Source organism: Dermochelys coriacea, chromosome 4 (genome assembly GCF_009764565.3).
Source record: "Dermochelys coriacea isolate rDerCor1 chromosome 4, rDerCor1.pri.v4, whole genome shotgun sequence".
In the NCBI taxonomy this organism is placed as follows: Eukaryota; Metazoa; Chordata; order Testudines; family Dermochelyidae; genus Dermochelys; species Dermochelys coriacea.
Window position 1 is genome coordinate 82,178,227 of NC_050071.1, and position 20,327 is coordinate 82,198,553.

General features: G+C 44.3%; 1 protein-coding gene across 4 annotated transcripts in view; it reads left to right on the top strand.

Annotated features, from left to right (window-relative positions):
* Positions 1-13: 13 nt before the first annotated feature.
* PRIMPOL (primase and DNA directed polymerase) overlaps positions 14-20,327 on the top strand; it is a 40,753-nt gene continuing 20,439 nt past the window's right edge. For 2 of the 4 annotated variants that reach the window (XM_043513588.1, XM_043513589.1), the window contains exons 1-3: positions 25-96; positions 10,541-10,635; positions 11,330-11,514. In XM_043513588.1, coding sequence (XP_043369523.1) covers positions 10,617-10,635; positions 11,330-11,514 — 204 coding nt within the window. In that variant the 5' untranslated portion in view covers positions 25-96; positions 10,541-10,616. Of the gene's footprint in view, positions 108-10,540; positions 10,636-11,329; positions 11,515-20,327 lie in introns of those variants that run through there. The other 2 variants (XM_038398199.2, XM_038398200.2) reach the window with 2 other exon arrangements.

Below are 20,327 nucleotides of genomic sequence, written 5' to 3' on the forward strand. Positions count from 1 at the left end.
CGCGGTCCCGCCCTGCAGGGGGAGGGGGCGGGCGCAGGCCGGTTCAAACGCGGCCAGGCGGGCTCTGAGCGCGGGCGGGCCTGTTTGTCTCCCCCCCCCCTCTCCAGGTGAGTGTGCGCCGAGTAGGGAGGGGCAGCTCCGGACACGCAGGCCGGCGTTACCGCCGACCCCTCGGCCTGCCCCTGGCGGGGTGGGCCCCGTTCGGTAGCGCTCTGACCGGCACGCCCCTCCCGAGGTGTCCCCCGGGCGCCCCCCCCACGGCGGCAGGGCTGTGTCCGCGCTGTGAACGAGGAGAGGGAGGGGCAGCGTTTGCGCCGGGGGCTAGCGTGCCCGGCGGCGGCGATAGGGAGAGGAAGGAGAAAGGCCGCCAAAACCCGAGCCCGGGGGCAGGAGGTGCGGCTAAGAAAGGGGGAGAGACGTGCGGCCAGACTGGGCCGGGAAGGCGCTAAAAGTGACCCCAAGCTGAGTGAGCGGGGCTGTGGTGGTGGCCAAAACAGGTTCAGCAATGGTTGGTTGGTTGGTTTTTAAGCTGAATTGCTCTCTCGAGCTGTAGGGGAGACTTGAGTCAGTGAACTATTTCACACCCACCGTCCGAAAACGCTTCACACGCCTCATACCTGTTCTTGGTGCTAAAAGAATTCCCCATAGTGTATGCAGGGGTAACGTCTGCTTCATACTTCAGAGCGGCTCACACATTTCTTTTAGCTGGTGCGCTGAGTGCCTCAGTAATACTTTGTTTCCTGTAATCCACTGTAAATGTAGTTTCACTCCGTTTATTTTTGCACTAGTGAAATTCGGATTTAAGTCAGCTGTATGTAGCAAACAGAAGCTACCTACAGCTGACTTACGCTCGAAAACTAAGCCTACTCCATACAAACCACCCCTGATTTGCAAAATGTCACTACCCCTTCTTCCTTCCCCCAGGGTTCCTTGTGAGACGTGGCCTTCGCTTGCCCCTCACAAAGTTCTGGAAACCACTGTTCTCTATGTCACCAGCCTGCTGATAGTCCCCATGGCAAGAAGAGAACCTTGTGCATCTTTATTGACATACGCGTCCAGTACTGAGTTCTGTAGGCTAATTGATAAGAACGGCCATACTGGGTCAGACCAAAGGTCCATCTAGCCCAGTATCCTGTCTTCTGCCACTAGCCAGTGCCAAGTGTCCCAGAGGGAATGAACAGAACAGGTAATCTTCAAGTGATCCATTCCCTGTACACGTGTACCTCTCCTCATATCACAGTGACAGATCCACCAACCTGCTCCTAATTCCTCAACTATTTAATACAGTGACACTGAACACCATTAATGGCAGTTGGCGAGCATGTGGATAAATGTGAATTAAATACATTTGATTTGGGATTCAAATCTGGAACACAACACAAACAATGGCACAGTCTTGTAGACTTGCCTCATGTCTTCTTACAATGGCAACACTGCTACTGCACCATTCCCAGTAGCTATTGTGAGCATTGAGGGACAGAGTTTAGTCAAACTGAATTCAAAACTGGCATCAGGTGTAGAACAGGGATTCTCAATCTTCATTGCACCGTGAGCCCCTTCTGACAACAAAAATTACTGCATGACCCCAGGAGGGGGGACCGAAGCCTGAGCATGTCCAAGCCCCACCGCTAAAACTATCAGTTTATGTAGGGGTAACGTCTACATATTAATTCTATATGAAGCCTAAAACCTGAGCCCTGGGCCTTTGGACCTGGGTGGTGGGGTTTGGGTTTAGGCTTTGGCCCCGGCAAGTCTAACCCAGCCCTGGTGACCTCATTAAAATGGGGTTGCAACCCACAGTTTGAGAATCACTGGTCTAGAGCAGGGGTGGGCAAACTTTTGGGCCTGAGGGTCACATCTGGGAATAGAAATTATATGGCGGTCCATGAATGCTCCCAAAATTGGGTTTGGGGTGTGGGAGTGGGTGAGGGCTCTGGTTGGAAGTGTGGGCTTCAGGGTGGGGCCAGAAATGAGGAGTTCCAGGGGCTCCTGGCTGGGGTGGGAGAATTGGGTGAGGGTTCTGGGATGGGGTTGGGGATGAGGAGTTTGGGGTGTAGGAGGGTGCTCTGGGCTGGGACTGAAGGGTTTGGAAGGTGGGAGTGGAATCAGGGCAGGGGGTTGGGGTGTGGGAAGGGGTGCAGGCTCTGGGGTGGGGCTGGGGATAAGGAGTTTAGAGGGCAGGAGAGGTATCGAGGTTGGGGCGTGGGGAGGGGCTTGGGGTGCAGGGTCTGGGCAGCGCTTACCCTAAGTGGTTCCCAGAAACAGCAGCCATGTCCCCACTTTGGCTCCTACGCAGAGCCACAGCCAGGTGGCTCTGCGTGCTGCCCTGTCCCCAGGTGCCTTCTCAGGTAGCTCCCATTGGCCACAGTTCCCAGCCAATGGGAGTCTCAGGGGTGGCATATGGGGCGGGGGCTGCATGCCTGGCAGCATGCCTGGCTGCCCCTACACATAGGAGCCAGAGTGGGGCCATGCTGCTACTTCCAGGAGCGGTGTGGAGTGGCCGCAACCCTGCTCCTTGGTTGGAATGCTGGAGTGAGTCAAGCCCCAGACTCTGCTCCCCAGCGGGAGCTCGAGGGCCAGCTTAAAACGGCTGGCGGGCCAGATCGTGGGCCATAGTTTCCTCATCCCGGTCTAGAGGATGAGGAAAGGTGAGTAGCAAATGCTGACAGGAGATCACCCTCTGTCAGAGTTTGCTACTCTGGACAAGTGAATGGAGAAAGAGAAGGAGAACAGCAAATTAGAGCAGGGAGACAGCTACTCTGACAAGGAAATAGAGAAAGGGTGATGGTTAGCAAATTGTGAGAGGGCATGTTGTATGTCAGTATGTGCTACCAGTAGCAAATTGTGTTGGGTACAAATTTTACAACACTACCCCAGCACAGTACAGTTAGTCCTCCCTCTGTTGCCTCATGCAGTGAACCAGTGACGCCCTCCACAATCCACTGCACGTATCAGTCCTGCTGGGAGCTATGAAATAATTTCCGTGGTGGCAATGTGTTTGTCCCTCTTTACTATACAACTGCATTTGTAAAATGTGGGGATAAATCTAAGTGAAATAGGGTTGATGGTAAGATACAGATAGTGAGCTCTAACATGGCAGCTACACATGGTCCAGTACTAACACTTTAAGCACACAATTCTCCAGTGTAGATGAGGCTCAGCTGTACATTGCTAAGAACTGTTTTCAGCAACAGGTTAATTTCCTATCATATATTTTTTTTTCCCAGCAGCCTCTTTGGCTATATCTGTGCTAGTAAATCTCATAGCTGAAATTCTCTGATGGTGGATGCCATAATGTAGACAGGGCTCACGAGTTTGGGATAAATAACCATGGTAATGTCTGAGCCTTGTCTCTGTGACAGCTTGAAGCCAGCTCTTGGGATTTTATAGCTAGTCTTATGATATTTGGTGTTTTCCTTAAAGTCCCAGCTCCTGGAGTCATGGGATTATGTGAGAATTTCAGCTTTCATTAAAATAAAAGGCAAGTTTCTGGTTCTCAGGGTTGCAGACACAACCTGAAAGTATGACCCAAATGTATCCTAAAGGCTTAAAAACTAGAGGGCAAATAAAAAAAATCCATTATATATATATATATATATATATATATATATATAAAATCGTAGTTTTTAAGACAGTTTCATGATTTTATGTATGGAGCTGGCAATACTGCTGTTGCTATCACCAGCATTGCACTCCTGGTAAATTACAGGTCCTTAGTTTGTTAGTGTAAATAAGATTGCATAAGCTAAACATAATTCCTGAGCATTTTACAACATGATTTGGCAACAGTCATGTTTTATAAATATTTAAACTAAACATATATGCAGTGGTGTTGTAGCTGTGTTGGTCCCAGGATGTTAGAGAAACAAGGTGGGTGAGGTAATATCTTTATTGGACCAGCTACTGTTGGTGAGAGGATAGGCTTTCAAGCTTACACAGAGTTCTTTTTCAGGTCTCGGCAATTAACTCGTAGGCCATGTCTATACATACAGAGCTGCAGCAGCACAGCTTATTAGTGCAGCTGCGCCACTGCTGCACTTCTGGTGAAGATGTTCTATATTGGCATAAAAAAATCATCTCTGTTAATGACAGAAGTTATGTAGTGGAAGAAGCTCTTATGCCAACAGCGCTGTGCATGTAAATGCCTATGTTGGTGTAACTTATGTCACTCAGGGAGGTGGTTTATTCACACCCCGAGCAACATAAATTATGCTGACATAGGCTGTAGTGTGTAGCATAGGGATGGTACACACTAGCGCTTACTTTGATATAACTTAAGTCGTTCAAGGGCACGGGAAAGACATCCCTCTGAGTGATGTAAGTTGCACTGATCTAAGCACCAGTGTGGACAGTGCTACGTCAGTAGAAGTGTCTCCCCCACCAATTTAGCTACTGCCACTCAGGGAGGTGGAGTAATTATTCTCATGGGGGAGAAATCTCCCATCAGAATAGAGCGTCTGCATTAGCAGTGCTACAGTGGCACAGCTCCATCTGTACAGCTGTGCCACTGTAGCAGTTCTAGTGTAGACTAGGTCTCAGTGTCATTGCTAAATACAAGGTGAACAAATTGTTTGGGATAAATAAAAAGAAAAGGAGTACTTGTGGCACCTTAGAGACTAACAAATTTATTTGAGCATAAGCTTTCGTGAGCTACAGCTCACTACATCCGATGAAGTGAGCTGTAGCTCATGAAAACTTATGCTCAAATAAATTTGTTAGTCTCTACGGTGCCACAAGTACTCCTTTTCTTTTTACGAATACAGACTAACACAGTTGCTACTCTGAAACTTGGGATAAATAGTTAACGCATTTCAAGGGGCCATTCAAGACACAAAAAATCATGGACCGAATAGAGACACTGGATTTATGGCTTATTACAACAATCTGTAACTCACTCCACACACACCCTCTCTCTCTCTTTCCCTCACCCTTCCTTTTCTCCCTGTGACTGGATGGGTGATAATGGGCCACTTTATAATGAATGGTCCCTTGAAACATGTTAAATGCTTATGTGAAGAGCTTTCTCACCACCAGAAGTTGGTCCAATAAAAGATTACCTCATCCACCTTGTCTCTCTAAACTAAAAGTGATAATTTATGTAGTTCAGACAGGACCTAATTAATTAAGATAAAATTTAGCCATAAATGTAGACTAGGTCAAACTGTGTTCAGCACTGAGAAAAAATTTTTTTTATAATGTGTGTTGCTTGAGAAGTGATGTTTTAAGAGGCCGGAGTACTTCTTTATTTTCGGTTTATTTAGTTATTGTTATATTTTGTGGGATTGCTACTTTCCTCTCTGTTTGTATTGATTATGATCTTAAATAATTGTTAGGGGTATCTGGAGTGTGAGACGAGCACCTGGGCTGGTTTCTATAAATTTAAGTAAATATGTATATGTCCAAATATAGTAGTGGGGGGTTTTCACTTCATGATGTGTTTTATCTCATACTGTTTAGATGTACTGAGCCTGAAAACTGGCAGGTTGTTTCCGGCTAAAAACTTATACTTTGTAGCGTGACTCAGCAACAAGTGTGAGAGATTAAATTTAGTCCCTTCTGTCTACTGGAAACCACATTATCTACACATTATCTTTATCAAGTGCCTACTTCAAAGTAACAAGCAGTTTAGAGTTTATGGTGAATTCCAAACTCAGTTAATTAGGCATGGTCTACACTAGGAAATTAGGTCAGTATCACTATGTTGCTCTGGGATGTGAAAAATCCACACCCCATGGGCGACGCAGTTAAACTTACCTAACCCTGAGTATAGGCAGTGCTAGGTTGATGAGAGAATTCTCCCATCAATTTAGCTACTGCCTCTCGGGGAGGTGGAGTACATATGTCTAGTAGGTAGTGTCCACCTGAAGCCTTACGGTGGTGCACCTGCCTTGTTGCAGCATCTTATATGTAGACAAGCCCTTAGCTGTGGTTTTCCCCAACTTTCCATTAATTGATCAAGTTAAGTGACTGATTTAAAAAAAAAAGAAAGTTCTGAGCTTTCATAATAGATCAAATTATCAAACTACTTTGTACTTTGTGGCTTTAAGATATGAGTTCTCTACTACTGCATCTGAATTCCTAGAATCTTTCCTTCCTTCCGGAAACTGTTCTGTCCAAATATGAGCACAAGGTAAACATTTGCCACTCTTCATTTAGCTAGAAGGGCAGGCAATTGGTTTTCTCTAGCAATCATCTACTAATCTCCACAATTGGGTTGTGAACTGGAAGCAGATCTAGAGATGTCAATGGAACAAATCAGGAATAATTATATTTTTCATAATGCCAAAGGTGTGCATAGCAGATAAATGAGAAGACTGAGTTCCTATCCATAGGTGTTTACAATCTGAGTTCCTGCTAATATCAGTATTGCCAACCCTAAAAAGTGTTCAAAAATCTTGAGGCAGGCCCCCAAAAATCATGAGGATTGGCTTTAAAATCATGAGATTAAATAAAGGGAGTTTTATTTGCCTTCTGGTTTTTGAGCTATTAGGGTTGATGTTTTCCATTCTTTCTCTGCAACTATAAGGTCTAAACATCTATTTTAAAAAAATGAAAGCTGAGATTCTCGTGACTCCAGGAGCTGAGGTTTTAAGAAAAACTTGAAGTATCTCAAGAGTTGGCAAAACGATCCATGTGGGTAAATCTTTGCCCACGTGAGTAAAACTTACTCTTGAATGTAAACATCTTGATTTCAGTAGGACTACCTTCATGTGTGAGGATTTTCAGAATCAGGCCCTCAATTATGAAGAGCTTACCCTTGTTTCTACAGAATATCCTGGCTTTGTTGCAAGCTAGGGATGTCATTCTGATATGCCTCAGCCAGAGAAGTTTAATAACTTGTATAATTCATGGGTTTTTCTGGTATAATTTAAAATGCATCACAGCACAGAGTTTTTCTTCTTCATCAGGTTTATTAATGTTAGTTAGGGAAAAAGCCAAAAACCCAATTATCATTGTCATAGCCAGTGCAACTGTAAGTAGTAGATAATTTGCATGTATTTGGGTTTTTTGAACTAGGTGGAACTCCCCTGTCTAGAAATGGCCCAGTTGTCGGTGGATGTTGAATAGGACCTTAGGTTTCCTTTTGGAAACCAGGATTTTCCGTAGAATATGTTGCTCCTGTAGGAGTTGTAGGCTCTGTTGCTCAGAGGGATTGCCTGGGGTAAGTGAGAATATTTCCAGTAATTTACAATGTGTTTTTTAAAAAGTACTTCCTTTCTTTCCTTTCCATCAGGTTATGAAATTTAGCACTGGAGGAGGAAGCAAATATAGAGCATTCTATTAAGGGGAGAAAAAAACATTTGAATCCGTTTCAAACATGGGTTGCTTGGTCACTGTGGACCATGCATGACCATTTTTCAACCTATGTTTTCTACCATCAAACTATTATTCCTGGTCCACACAGGCCAGGGAAGTTGTTTTTTAAACATATTAGCCTGAACTGCTTTTAAAAAACTGTTTAAAAAGAGTTCAGATGTACTTTTATTTGGGAATGATGAAAAACTCGCAAGTAACTATTGAACCAGTTACAAAGATCTAATTCCATATGCGATAATGATACAAACAGAGTTTACTGTCTTCTCTTGTTCTGTGGCAGTAATCTCCATTTCTAAGTGCTTTAGTCCATTTTGTTCCATTAATTCTAAAATAAAGAAAATTTAAGACTATACTATGCAAAAATATCAAGACTCCACTGTGCTTAGATTCATTTTCTGACTCCTTGTCAGAGGAAAGTGACATGAATTCTCAGGAGATACTTCTTCCAACTGAATATCTTCATGTTATGAGTAAGAGCATACTTAAAAGATGAATTGAAACAATAAGAAATTAAAATCATGTCTGAGAAATATTTCTAATCCTGATCCAAGACGGAAATAAAGTCCGTCCCCCCGTCTCCTCTGTCTGTCCCCCCATTTCTGCATTGGAAGATCTGATAAAAATGGAGTGGGAGTTTCCCAGTAAAAGCAAAAAGTTTAACAGGAAGCATGTAAATCTGCAGATTCTAAAAAATAAATTATCATGCACCAAGAGGAGACTGCAGCTATTTATTTGGCTGGCAAAAGATTTAGGATTCTCGCAGTCTGAGATCTTCTTGAAAGAGCAACTGGTCAGGAAAAAAGAGAGAGATTTCAGATGAAATTGAGAAGCAACTGTTTCTATGCATATTCAGAAATCTACGGTGTGCGTGTGTTTTTGAAAAGTCATTTTCTGAGCTAACCAGGAAGTTAAATTGAGCGTGGGATTGTGGGAATTCCACAGTCTTCTTCCCTTCTTAAAACACTTTCTTGTGGGAGAATGCCAACAAGGAGAATCCTAATTGTACTTCTGCATGCAGTGCATCCACAGCAGTACCAGCAACATCAAAATGAAACTGATTAGGATTAGTTGTACTTGTGGCACTTTAGAGACTAGAACATGAAAAAATGGGTGTTGCCATACACACTATAAGGAGAGTAATCAATTAAGGTGAGCTATTATCAGCAGGAGAAAAAAAGCTTTTGTAGTGATAATCAGGATGGCCCATTTCCAACAGCTGACAAGGTGTGAGTAACAGTATGGGAGGAAAATAAACATGGGGAAATAGTTTTACTTGTTAGCTGCATTTCTTGCTACTGTTGCTGAACAAGGGTTAAGTGGAGGAAGTACTTTCTTGAGGAGGCTAGTGGGAGCAGGAGGAAACTGATAACTTGTTGAAAGAAGTGGGCTGCCCTGGTGGTCTATGGGCAGTACCTATTAATTTGGGATCTTGATAATTACCTCACTCAGCAGGCGAACATGGTCTGGGAGCATTATGGAAGCAACATGCTTGGCCACTGGATGGATGAGGTATACTAATCATAGAATATCAGGGTTGGAAGGGACCTCAGGAGATCATCTAGTCCAACCCGCTGCTCAAAGCAGGACCAATCCCCAATTTTTGCCCCAGATCCCTAAATGGCCCCCTCAAGGATTGAACTCACAACCCTGGGTTTAGCAAGCCATTGTTCAAACCACTGAGCTATCCCTCCCCCCACTATATATATATTATACTGTGTGACTCTCTCTAGTGATGCCTGCTGGATGAGTAGAATTAACATGATTGATTATAGTACTATGAGTATATGCAGTGTAGTTGTATGTCGGTCCCAGGATATTAGAGAGATGAGGTGGGTGAGATAATATCTTTTATTAGACCAACTTCTGTTGGTGAGAGAGACAAGCTTTTGAGTCAAACAGAGGTCTTCTTCAGGTCTAGGAAAGAAACTCCAAGCATCACAGCAAAATACAAGGGGGTGGAACAGTTTGTTTAGCATAAGTAATTAGTACATATTGTAAGGGATATTCAAGGTAGAGTAGCCTGTTAACACCACTGCAGTCATAAGACAAAGAGGGGGTTAGTGGGTTACAGATTGTTGTAATAAGCCATAAATCCAGTGTCTCTGTTCAGTCCACGATTTTTGGTGTCTAGCAGAATTAATGAATGTAATGAATTTAAGTTTCCAGGCTCATCTTTTGAAAGTGTTACATAAGAATGGCCATACTAGGTCAGACCAAAGGTCCATCTAGCCCATTATCCTGTCTTCCAACAGTGGCCAATGCCAGATGCTTCAGAGGGAACGAACAGAACAGGTAATCATCAAGTGCTCCATCCCCTGTCGCCCATTCTCAGCTTCTGGCAAACAGAGGCTAGGGACGCCATTCCTGCCCATCCTGGCTAATAGCCATTGATGGACCTATCCTCCATGAATTTATCTAGTTCTTTTTTGAACCCTGTTATAGTCTTGATCTTTACAACATCCTCTGGCAAAGAGTTCCACAGGTTGACTGTGCATTGTTTGAAGAAATACTTCCTTTTGTTTGTTTTAAACCTGCTGACTATTTCATTTAGTGACCCCTAGTTCTTGTGTTATGAGAAGGAGTAAAACCTGTTGTGCAGGTTTTCTTTGAGGTTGATAGGAAAGGGAAACCTGCACAACAGTCTGTAACCCACTAACCCTCTCTTTTTAACAGAGGTGTTAACAAGCCACCTTATCCTGAATGTTCCTTTATAATATGTGCTAACTATTCATGCTAAACAATCTGTTGCACCTTGTATTTTGCTGTGATGCATAAAGTTCCATTCCCAGACCTGAAGAAGAGCTCTGTTTAGCTCAAAAGCTTGTCTCTCTCACCAACAGAAGTTGATCCAATAAAAGATATTGCCTCACCCACCTTGTCTCTCTACTATGAGTAGTCAGTTTCATTCTACAGCTGTTGCCATTGAGAAATTGCTGTGAGTCAGACTCAGGTGGGAGGGGTCAGTGAGGGATAGTCCAAAAAGGGGTGGGGAACAGAATAGTGGTACTGGTTAATTGGTTTTGTAGGTTAAATAGAACAACCTCTGTAATAACATCTTCCCCAATTCCCTCCCTCCCTGCTTCCCAAGAATCTTAACTCTGATCCATCTGTAAGAATTTTGACGGGGAAGGAATTTCCCTGAACAAAAATTATTAAATTGGAACTTGTCTGTAGTGATGCTAATGTTAAATTTAATGCAGTTTTTTGACTGTGCATTGATTTTCAGAGTTCCTACCATGTGCGTACTTTATGTGATTAGAAGTCCGAAGGTTGAGTGATAGTGAGCACTGCTGGGCAAAATGTCTTTTCTGAGTACTGATAAGTTAACTATTTCAAAGTCCTGAAAATTCTGACAGTGAAAACAGAGATAATTGAATAAGTAAATTAAGGTAACATGTATTGAGATTATTAAGCAGTTGAAAGCATTGCGGTTATGGGTCATAGGCTGAGGATGCCCCTTGGTTTTGAATTGTCTTGCTTTATCTAGTTGAGTGGCAATGGGGCCTTGTGGGCATAGGGCTGGGAGCTAGAAGCCACTGAGATCTAATCCTCACTCAGGTACTGACTTGCTGTGTGGGCCCAGATAAGTCATTTAACTTCTCTTGGTTGATTTCCTCATCTATAAAATAGGTATGATATTTATCTACCTCCACCGGATGGTGTGAGAATGAATTAATATAAATTTGTACGTTATTTTGAAAATATAAGCATTATTATATACTATTCTATAAACAAAATATCATTTGTTACCCTGAGATTTTCCCCTATTCTAAATTGTTTCTGTTGTTGGATAATAAAATAGGCCTATCCATTTATAACTTGATTCTTGATACAATTGATGTGCTCATATATTCTCAAACCAGCACAGGGAACTTAGTATTAACGGGACTTTCACAGTATGCTCAAATACGCAGATCACCCACAGGTAAATGAGAAATTGAAGCACGTGCAAAATGCTTTTGATTTAGTTATTTTAATGTAGTACTACGGGTTCATTTCCTGACTGCTTTAGGACAAATGAAGAGAAAATGGGAAGAAAGATTGAAGAATGTTGATGAACTAGCATCTCGATATAAAAGAAAGCCACTTTGCCCTGTTTACAGGCCACAGCTGTCCAAACCATGGCAACCATGCTCTGTTTGGAATCTGTTTCATCGACAAGCTCAAGCTTTTAACTATGCAAAAACCTGTAAGGAGGTAAGATATTAAATTGTTAGAAGGGTGTCTTCACTATTTAGAAACTTGATTTGTAAAGTTCTGTTAACCTACAAAGTTCACTTCGGGCTTCTTTTGTTGTGCAGTCCTGATATATCAGGCAATTTTTTTCCCTTACAAGTCAACATGATACATAAGTTGTAATACGCAGTAGTTCCAACATTAGACTGTGTTATTAGATATAATTAGTGCTAGTTCTAACATAATACTCTAGATGTGTTGTTAATGTAATAGTAAAAGTGCTTGTGGGGAAGAAAGACCAAAGTGGTGGGATGTGACAAGGGAGGTCTGGCAAATGATGTAGGGAGGGAAAGAGCCAAAATGGCAAGAAGTAGCAGAAGAATGGGAAAGGGGTAAAAATCAAGTAGGAAGGAAGGAGAGAGAAGAGGACAGAGAATGACGAAGGAATAGGAAAAACAGAGAAGTTAAGATACAAAAGAGGTAGAGATGAATGAAAAGAAAGGCAAAAATATATCCCACAAGAGACAGGCAACCGCTCAGGCACCAAGAAGTGAAAGAGAAGAACCAGATCACCTGAAATGAACCCTCAGCCTAAGGTATAAGTGTTTTTGAAAGGACGAGCTAGTTATTTATTTGTAATTACCTACATTTCATATTCTGCAACTTAATTGCCTGTTTTTAAAAAGAACTGTGGAATGTGCAGTTTCCTTCTGCCATTTCAGCTATCCCAAGAACTCTGCAGGTCTGACCTATTTCTGTCTGTTACACTAACGTTTAATGCCTGTCAACAATACCCAGTAAAAGAACCCAGTGGTGTTGAAAGAATTTGCAACACTATGTGCCCAATTCTTGTTGCTCCATAGAGCAAAACAGTCATCTCCTCACCTTAGACAAAGAAATGATGCTATGTTGTGGTAGGAGGCATGAGGGCACATGTAGGCTCTTGAGGAGCCCTAACAGGTCTGGGGAAGAGGGGATAAGGAATGTTGTGATTCAAACAGGTATCCTTGCCACATGGCGGTTGTAAGTAAGAAATTGTAGCTCATTAACTAGTTTAAAATCAGCAAGGGAAAGAAAGGCAGAAAGAAGCCAAAGTTCACTATATTTAAAAATAGGGATTTTATATTGAAGTACCATATTAGGTGAATTACTTTGACTTAGAAAGTCAAGGTAACAAAATTCAGGTAATATTTATATCTGTCCTTCTAAAGACCAAGGGAGAGAGTGTCAAAAATACAAATGGCAATTACATGAAAATCTCCACCCACCCAGTTTTATTGCATGAGAAGTCCTGGCTTGATCTGAAGTCTAGGGGCATGTCTCCACTAGCAACGTTACAGCGCTGCCGTGGCAGCGCTTTAACGTGGCTTGTGTAGTCATGGCATAGCGCTGGGAGGGAGCTGTCCCAGTGCTATTAAAAAAAAACACCTCCATGAGGGGAGTAGCTACCAACCCTGGGGGCATGGCTCCCAGCGCTGGTGCACTGTCTACGCTGGCACTGGCACAGTGCTGAAACTTGCAGCGCTTGTTGGGGAGGGGGTGTTTTTTCACACCCCTGAGTGAGAAAGTTGTAGCTCTGTAAAGTGCCAGTGTAGACAAGCCCTAAGACCTTGTCTAGATGAGAAAATTGTAACCAAATCAGTTTAGAAACTGATTAAACTGTTTAGCTAAAGCAATTTAATTAGCTTCACACTGATTTAGTTAAACTGTTCCAATTTTCTCATCTAGACAAGGTCTAATGTAGGCCCCGGGCTCCACCACACCCATGATTTCAGCCAGTCAGTCCTCTTCACCTTTACATGCTGCATTTTTTTCTAATACTTTTTCCTTTTAAAAATTGTCAATTATGAAAAACAATTTTCCACTTCAGTTTTCCCTACAGAGGAGTAAGTAAGGGCCACACTAATCCTGAGTGTCCATGAAAACACAGACAACAAATTGGAACAAAAAATACTAAACCAACAAATAGAATTTGGGAGTTTCCCATTCATTTAACTGGGAAGCTACAATGATGACCCAGTCACATGGTAGTCTGCGGTGATATAAATAGCAGCCCTCAAATGATTCAAAATGACATCTTCCCGGAAGTGCTGTTGGCTTCTTCTGGGTCCAGAGGAAACCCAGAATGGTGTGTTTAAAAACAAATACATAAAAATTACTGCTCTGAAGTCAGATTGCTTGGTCTCTTGGGTGCTTGGAAGGAAAGAACCAGCTCTGTGTTATGCATACCACAACTGGGTTTTTCTTGTCTCTTTTTCCCCTGGCAGCTTTATATATGGTTTCAGTGAAGGTCACTCTCCAGTCTTAAGTGGTGCACTGCTCCATCACAGTTCTTCTAAGTGTCTTAAAAATAAATTACTGTTTTATATGAGAGATCATAAATTTATCTATTTCAGTTAGGGCTTGTCTACACTGGCAAGTTTCTGCGCAGTAAAGCAGCTTTTTGTGCTCAAACTGCAGACATGTACACGCTGCCAAGCCACTTTGTGCTGAAACTCCGCAGTTACAGCGCTGCAAAAATCCCACCTTGATGAGAGTCGTAAGGTTATTTGTGCAGAGGCTCCAGCGCTCTATTTCCATTGTAGAGAGTTGATTACTTTCTTTGCTGTAATTGGCCTCCAGAACTGTCCCATAATGCCTCAAGTGACCACTCTGCTCATTGTTTTGAACTCTGCTGCCCTGGAGACATGCGCCCCTCCCCTTTCAAAGCACGGTTTCTGACAGCCCTTGCATGCGGTGCTGATCTGCTCCAGAACACAAAGCAAATCATTAATGTGGAATGTTCCTGCTGTTAAACACAGAGGGGGGTGTGTGTGTATGTGTGTGTGTGTGTGTGTGTGAGAGAGAGAGAGAGAGAGAGAGATTGCTGTGCAGAGAGCCTAGGATGGGAGTCGAGGGCTGATGTCAGGGTTTCCCCCTTCCCCTGCCTCAGGACTGGTTGCTTCCTGCCGCTGTCTGAACTTGTAAGACAGCATGCTGACAAATTCTCTGTCCCACAAAACACACTGTCTCTCTCCCCCTCTCCATTCACACACTCTCCTTCCCCTTCAGTTGAAAAGCAGCTTGCAGTGTCGTAGGATGCCAATGGAACAATGGGATTGGGAAACCTGCATCATGTAACGCTGTGCCTGCCCCACGGGGTATCATCCCAAAGCATCCTGCAGCCAGTTGCACAGTGGAATAGCTACCACAATGCACTGACGTCTTTTCCGTTGCAAGAGCTGCTAATGTAGATGCGCTCCAGCGTCACAAGGAGCACAGTGTGGATACGCAACAGCAGTTTAATTCCAGTGTTTTAATAAAAGTGGTATAACTTGAGGTGCAGAAACTTGCCAGTATAGACATACCCTTAGTCACTGGTCTGTTTTATTCAAATGTTTCATAAATGTACTCCTTTAATGAAACTCACCTTTTTCTGGTATTGAAACATATTACTGTACCTAAACAATTGTATTAACATCAGTTTGAGTCAGTAAACTTGTCAAACATATAAACTGTCATTAAAGGGACAGCATCAGCTTGATAATAAAACTCAATTAAAAAAAAAAGTAGGAGTGGTGTGATGGGGTGTTTACCCCACACAGGTTAACCAGCTTGGGTGCACCTGGAGGGCGAGTTAAGACTAATTAGAAATAAAGCCCAACCGGGCGGGGAGGAGGGGGTGGAAGAGGAGAGTTTGTCTCCATAAAGAGCTGGGTGAAGTCAGCTGGGGAGGAGAGAAAGTGGGAAGTGTCATCTCTCTGGGAAGAAACCTGAAAAGAAGGTCGAGACAGGAGAAAGGCTTCTCTAGGAGGCGGGAAGCCTCCTGAACAGGGGCCCTGATGGGCTGAAGCCCACCAGAAACCCTGAATAAGGGAAGGAATGTGCAGCCCCTAGATTGGGGGATTGATTGAACCAGGGAGGAGGACAAGGAGCATCAGGAACAACAGATTTCAGAGTAGCAGCCACCTGCCTGCTGAGCCCAGCTGGGCTGAAGATTTTCTTTGAATACATTTACTTGTTGGACTTTTGATAAAGGACTCTGATCGCTGTAAAGTGGTCTGGTCAGAAGGCCAGGTCACTTCTGCTGCCAGAGTAAGCCAAAGGAGTGTTTTAGGGAAACAGAGGTACAGCTGCCACAATGCTATGTCTGGCCACAAGGGGGCATGTTAGGCTTGGCAAGGTTGACACATGTGGGGGCTTGTTTAGGATCTGCAGAGTACCCCTCTGAAAAAGGAGGAATAAAAGAGAAGCTACAAAATAGAGGAAGTAGTCAGCCTATTAGCAGCGCAGCAGGATCATACTCAGGTTGTCCTCCTGCAAGGACATCCGGCAGCTGCAGTAAAAGCGTTTCCTGCAGTGCCTGGAAAAATGGACCTCAGGCAGTTGATCGGCTTCTGGGTAAGAAGACCCCAGCAGTCCAGTCCTAGGATTGGCAAAGCTGGGATCAGAAGCTTTTTTGTGTACTTTTGAATAGGTGGCTAGGACATCAGGATAGGCAGAATCATCCTGTGTGGCCCAGATGGCCCTGTTTCAGTTCAGGGAAGCTCATGTAGCACACAGGGTCCCCGCCAAAGAGCAGTCAAAATCATATCCTGTGGAGAAGCTGGATGATACCTGAAGCCTATCGTCACTGCATTAGAATGGAACCATTTCCTCAGGAAGCATGGCCTAGGGTGGTGGCTCAGCAGCTCCAAGACCTGACATGGCACTGACTGTCCAGAAGCTAGTTCTGTAGAGAGAATTATGGATCACATTGTCTTAGAAAAATTGCTGCAAATTCTATAAGCAGGGGCCCAAAGTTAGGTCTGGCAGTTTTGGCCAGTTTACACTGGTACTGAAGTGGAAAGAACAGAGGTGGATGATACCGAGCAAGCTGAGTAGTGGGCCAAAGCAAAGATCATCATCCTGAGGAAGGCTGGAAGAAGTAAAACCCCAGACACCAGAGAGTTTTGGGGAAACATGGGGAGGAAGAGTCCTGGGTGGTTCTAAGTTTCAGGGCCAAAATGAGTTATTAATTCCACAGTCACTTCCCTAGCCCAGTGGAAGCACTCCAGGAGGTAGCTGGGGGAACCTGGTCATATGTTTTAGATGTGGCTGACCAGGGCATATGAAAAAAAGTGTCCCATGTTGGAGTGGGGCATTATAACCTGGTTTGGGAGGCTCTTCAAGGCAGGGTTGAACCCTACCATATGTGGTGTCTGACAAGCTGCAGAAACAAGTGATGAAAGGTCTGGTTGTCTCAGGCTGTAGGCAGACTCTTATTGCAGAAGTGGACTTGTATCTGGTAAGATGGACTGGCAGATGCATCTTGTATACACAGAGAGATCCGAATATACCCAATGGTGGTGGTGGAATTGGAGGTACACGGTCAGGGTGGCCAAGTGAGAGTCAGAGTGATGAGGAAACTTCTGTGGTCCTGGGCAGACGCTGACCAGGTTTCCTGGCCTTGATGTGGCAAAACCCACGCCAGTTAAGGAGAGACTTACCCAGACTAATGATCAGGGGTGCTCAGCTCTTCTGAGCACACTGATGATGATTGGAGAGACTTGTTAGATTGCCTGGAGACTGCTGAGAGAACTAGAGAGGAAATTCTGAGAAATCCTCATAGTCTAGAGAAACAATTACAGGAAGATAAACAGGACTCGGCAGAAGTAAATGCCTCCCAGCATAGAATTATAATGAAAGCGGCAAAGTTAGAGCAGGACTTGGTCTGGACCAAGGCAGAATTGGAGCACAAAAGCAACAGAGCCAAGAGTTCAGGCCGGAGCTAGCTACATGTCTGGTGGCAAGGAATTACACGAATAAAGGGCCTAAAGTTGTGCCGGAACAATGTACTCTGGGGACACAAACCAACCCCCTTGTAGAAGCAAAGGGGTTTTGAAGATAGTGGCGTGGCAGCAGATTGAGGAAGTTCAGATGCCAACCAACCCCCTTCAGCTGACTGGGTAGGGTGAAAAGTCAGCTGAAAAGGCCAGAGGCCCTGGCAACAGGTATATTGAAGGGAACAGAAATGGAGGAAGTGGTGACTGATACAAAAAGGCTAATAAGCGATGGTCACATAAACACCACCCTATACTGGAAACCTACTGACCGCTATTCCTACCTACATGCCTCCAGCTTTCACCCAGATCACACCACACGATCCATTGTCTACAGCCAAGCTGTACGATACAACCGCATTTGCTCCAATCCCTCAGACAGAGACAAACACCTACAAGATTTCTATCAAGCATTCTTACAACTACAATACCCACCTGCTGAAATGAAGAAACAGATTGACGGAGCCAGAAGAGTACCCAGACGTCACCTACTATAGGACAGGCCCAACATAGAAAATAACAGAACGCCACTAGGCATCACCTTCAGCCCCCAACTAAAACCTCTCCAACGCATCATCAAGGATCTACAACCTATCCTGAAGGACAACCCATCACGTTCACAGATCTTGGGAGAAAGGCCAGTCCTTACAGACAGCCCCCCAACCTGAATCAAATACTCACCAGCAACCACACACCACACAACAGAACCACTAACCCAGGAACCTATCCTTGCAACAAAGCCCGTTGTCAACTCTGTCCACATATCTATTCAGGGGACACCATCATAGGGCCTAATCACATCAGCCACACTATCAGAGGCTCATTCACCTGCGCATCTACCAATGTGATATATGCCATCATGTGCCAGCAATGCTCCTCTGCCATGTACATTGGTCAAACTGGACAGTCTCTACATAAAAGAATAAATGGACACAAATCAGACATCAAGAATTGTAACATTCAAAAACCAGTCGGAGAACACTTCAATCTCTCCGGTCACTCGATTACAGACCTGACTGTGGCTATTCTTCAACAAAAAAAAATTCAAAAACAGACTCCAACGAGAGACTGCTGAATTGGAATTAATTTGCAAACTGCATACAATTAACTTAGGCTTGAATAGAGACTGGGAGTGGATGGGTCATTACACAAAGTAAAACTATTTCCCCATGTTATTTCCCCCACCCCCACCCCCACTGTTCCTCAGATGTTCTTGTCAACTGCTGGAAATGGTCCACCTTGATTATCACCACAAAAGGTTTTCTTCCTTCCCCACCCCCCTTCTTGCTGGTAATAGCTCATCTTAAGTGATCACTCTCCTTAAAGTGTGCATGATAAAATCCATTGTTTCATGTTCTCTGTGTGTGTATAAATCTCCCCACTGTATTTTCCAGTGAATGCATCCAATGAAGTGAGCTGTAGCTCACGAAAGCTTATGCTCAAATAAATTTGTTAGTCTCTAAGGTGCCACAAGTACTCCTTTTCTTTTTGTGAATACAGACTAACACGGCTGCTACTCTGATTAAGGTTTCAGGAAAAGCTGATGGCAGCAAAGCAGACCATGGAGGAGGAAAAGGCAAATCTAGAGAAGGCGAAAAGGGAGTGGGAATTCCAGATAGAGCTCCTGGAAGATGTTAAGCAGAGACTACACGTGGGGGGGCATGCAAGGTCACGTCCCTCCCTTCCCTGCCCAGATTTGCTGCTTGGCTTATACTGAGCATGCTCAGTAACTGAAGCAGTTGAGGATGGCTGTTCTCACTCTGCCACCCCACCTCTCAGCAGGCACAGGTCATCGAGAAGAGCTCAGTTGACAGCCAGTTGGCAGTCCCTTCTGGCACCAGGCAGAATGTAGTCTTGAGGGTAGGCAATGTGATGGGGTGCACCGGGGCATGGTTCAGGACTAACTAAGGGTATGTCTACATTACCCATGTTACAGCATGGCCGCAGCAGCGCTGTGACATGGGCAGTGTGGACACGCTTTATCGCCAGGGGAGAACTCTCCCAGCAATTAAAAAAAACAACAACCCCACCCCGAATGAGCCGTGGTAGCTTTAAAGTGCTGTCTATACTGGCGCTTTTCAGTGCTAAAACTTTTGTCGCTCAGGGAGGTGTTTTTTCACACCCCTGAACAACAGACGTTTTAGCGCTGAAAGTGGCAGGGTAGGCACAGCCTAAAAATAAAGCCCAGTTGGAGGAGAACAGGGTTTATATCCATAAAGTGCCAGGAAAGACCAGGTGGGAAGTGCCCTCTTCCTGGGAAGCAGCTGAAAAGAAAGTGGATGGGGTAGGGGAGAACCAGACAGGGTTCTCCAAAGGCAAGCCGAAAGCCTGGCTGAGATGGGTTCCTGGTGAGCTGGAGCCTGCCAGAAACCATTAGTTAGGGAGAAGTGTTCCAGCCTATGGACTGATTGAGGATTGAGGGGGATTGAGCGAACAGGGGAGAAGGAGCAGCAGTCCTCAGCACAGGTGTACCTCTGCAGAGCCAAATCACTCTGATGGTTAGGAGGCCACAGGACAGTGTGTATGTGTAGGGGAGAGGAAACTGAGGCACAGCTTGTGCTATGCCACAATTGGCATGGCAAGTTTGCCACAAGTACTTTCTGGCATTACATCTCTTCCTCAATCCCCCAGTTTTTGTTGTCTTTACAATCATATTTTCTTATTTTAAGACATTTTTCCTTTCCGCTCTTACCACATATCAAACCCACCAGAACTGACTAGCGACCCTATCCTGTGGTTACTTCCATGCAGACTGATTCTCTGAGAAGCCCCATTGACTTAAATGCAGCTTGGTGCAGGGGTCTGCCCGTGTAGAGCTCACTGCAGGATCAGGGTCTGACTCACTATACGGGGGAACAATGCATATGACAGTGTGCAAAGTAAAATATTTTGAGACAGGTGTTACCAACTCTTCAAATGTCATAGGTTTCAGAGTAGCAGCCGTGTTAGTCTGTATTCGCAAAAAGAAAAGGAGTACTTGTGGCACCTTAGAGACTAACAAATTTATTAGAGCATAAGCTTTCGTGAGCTACA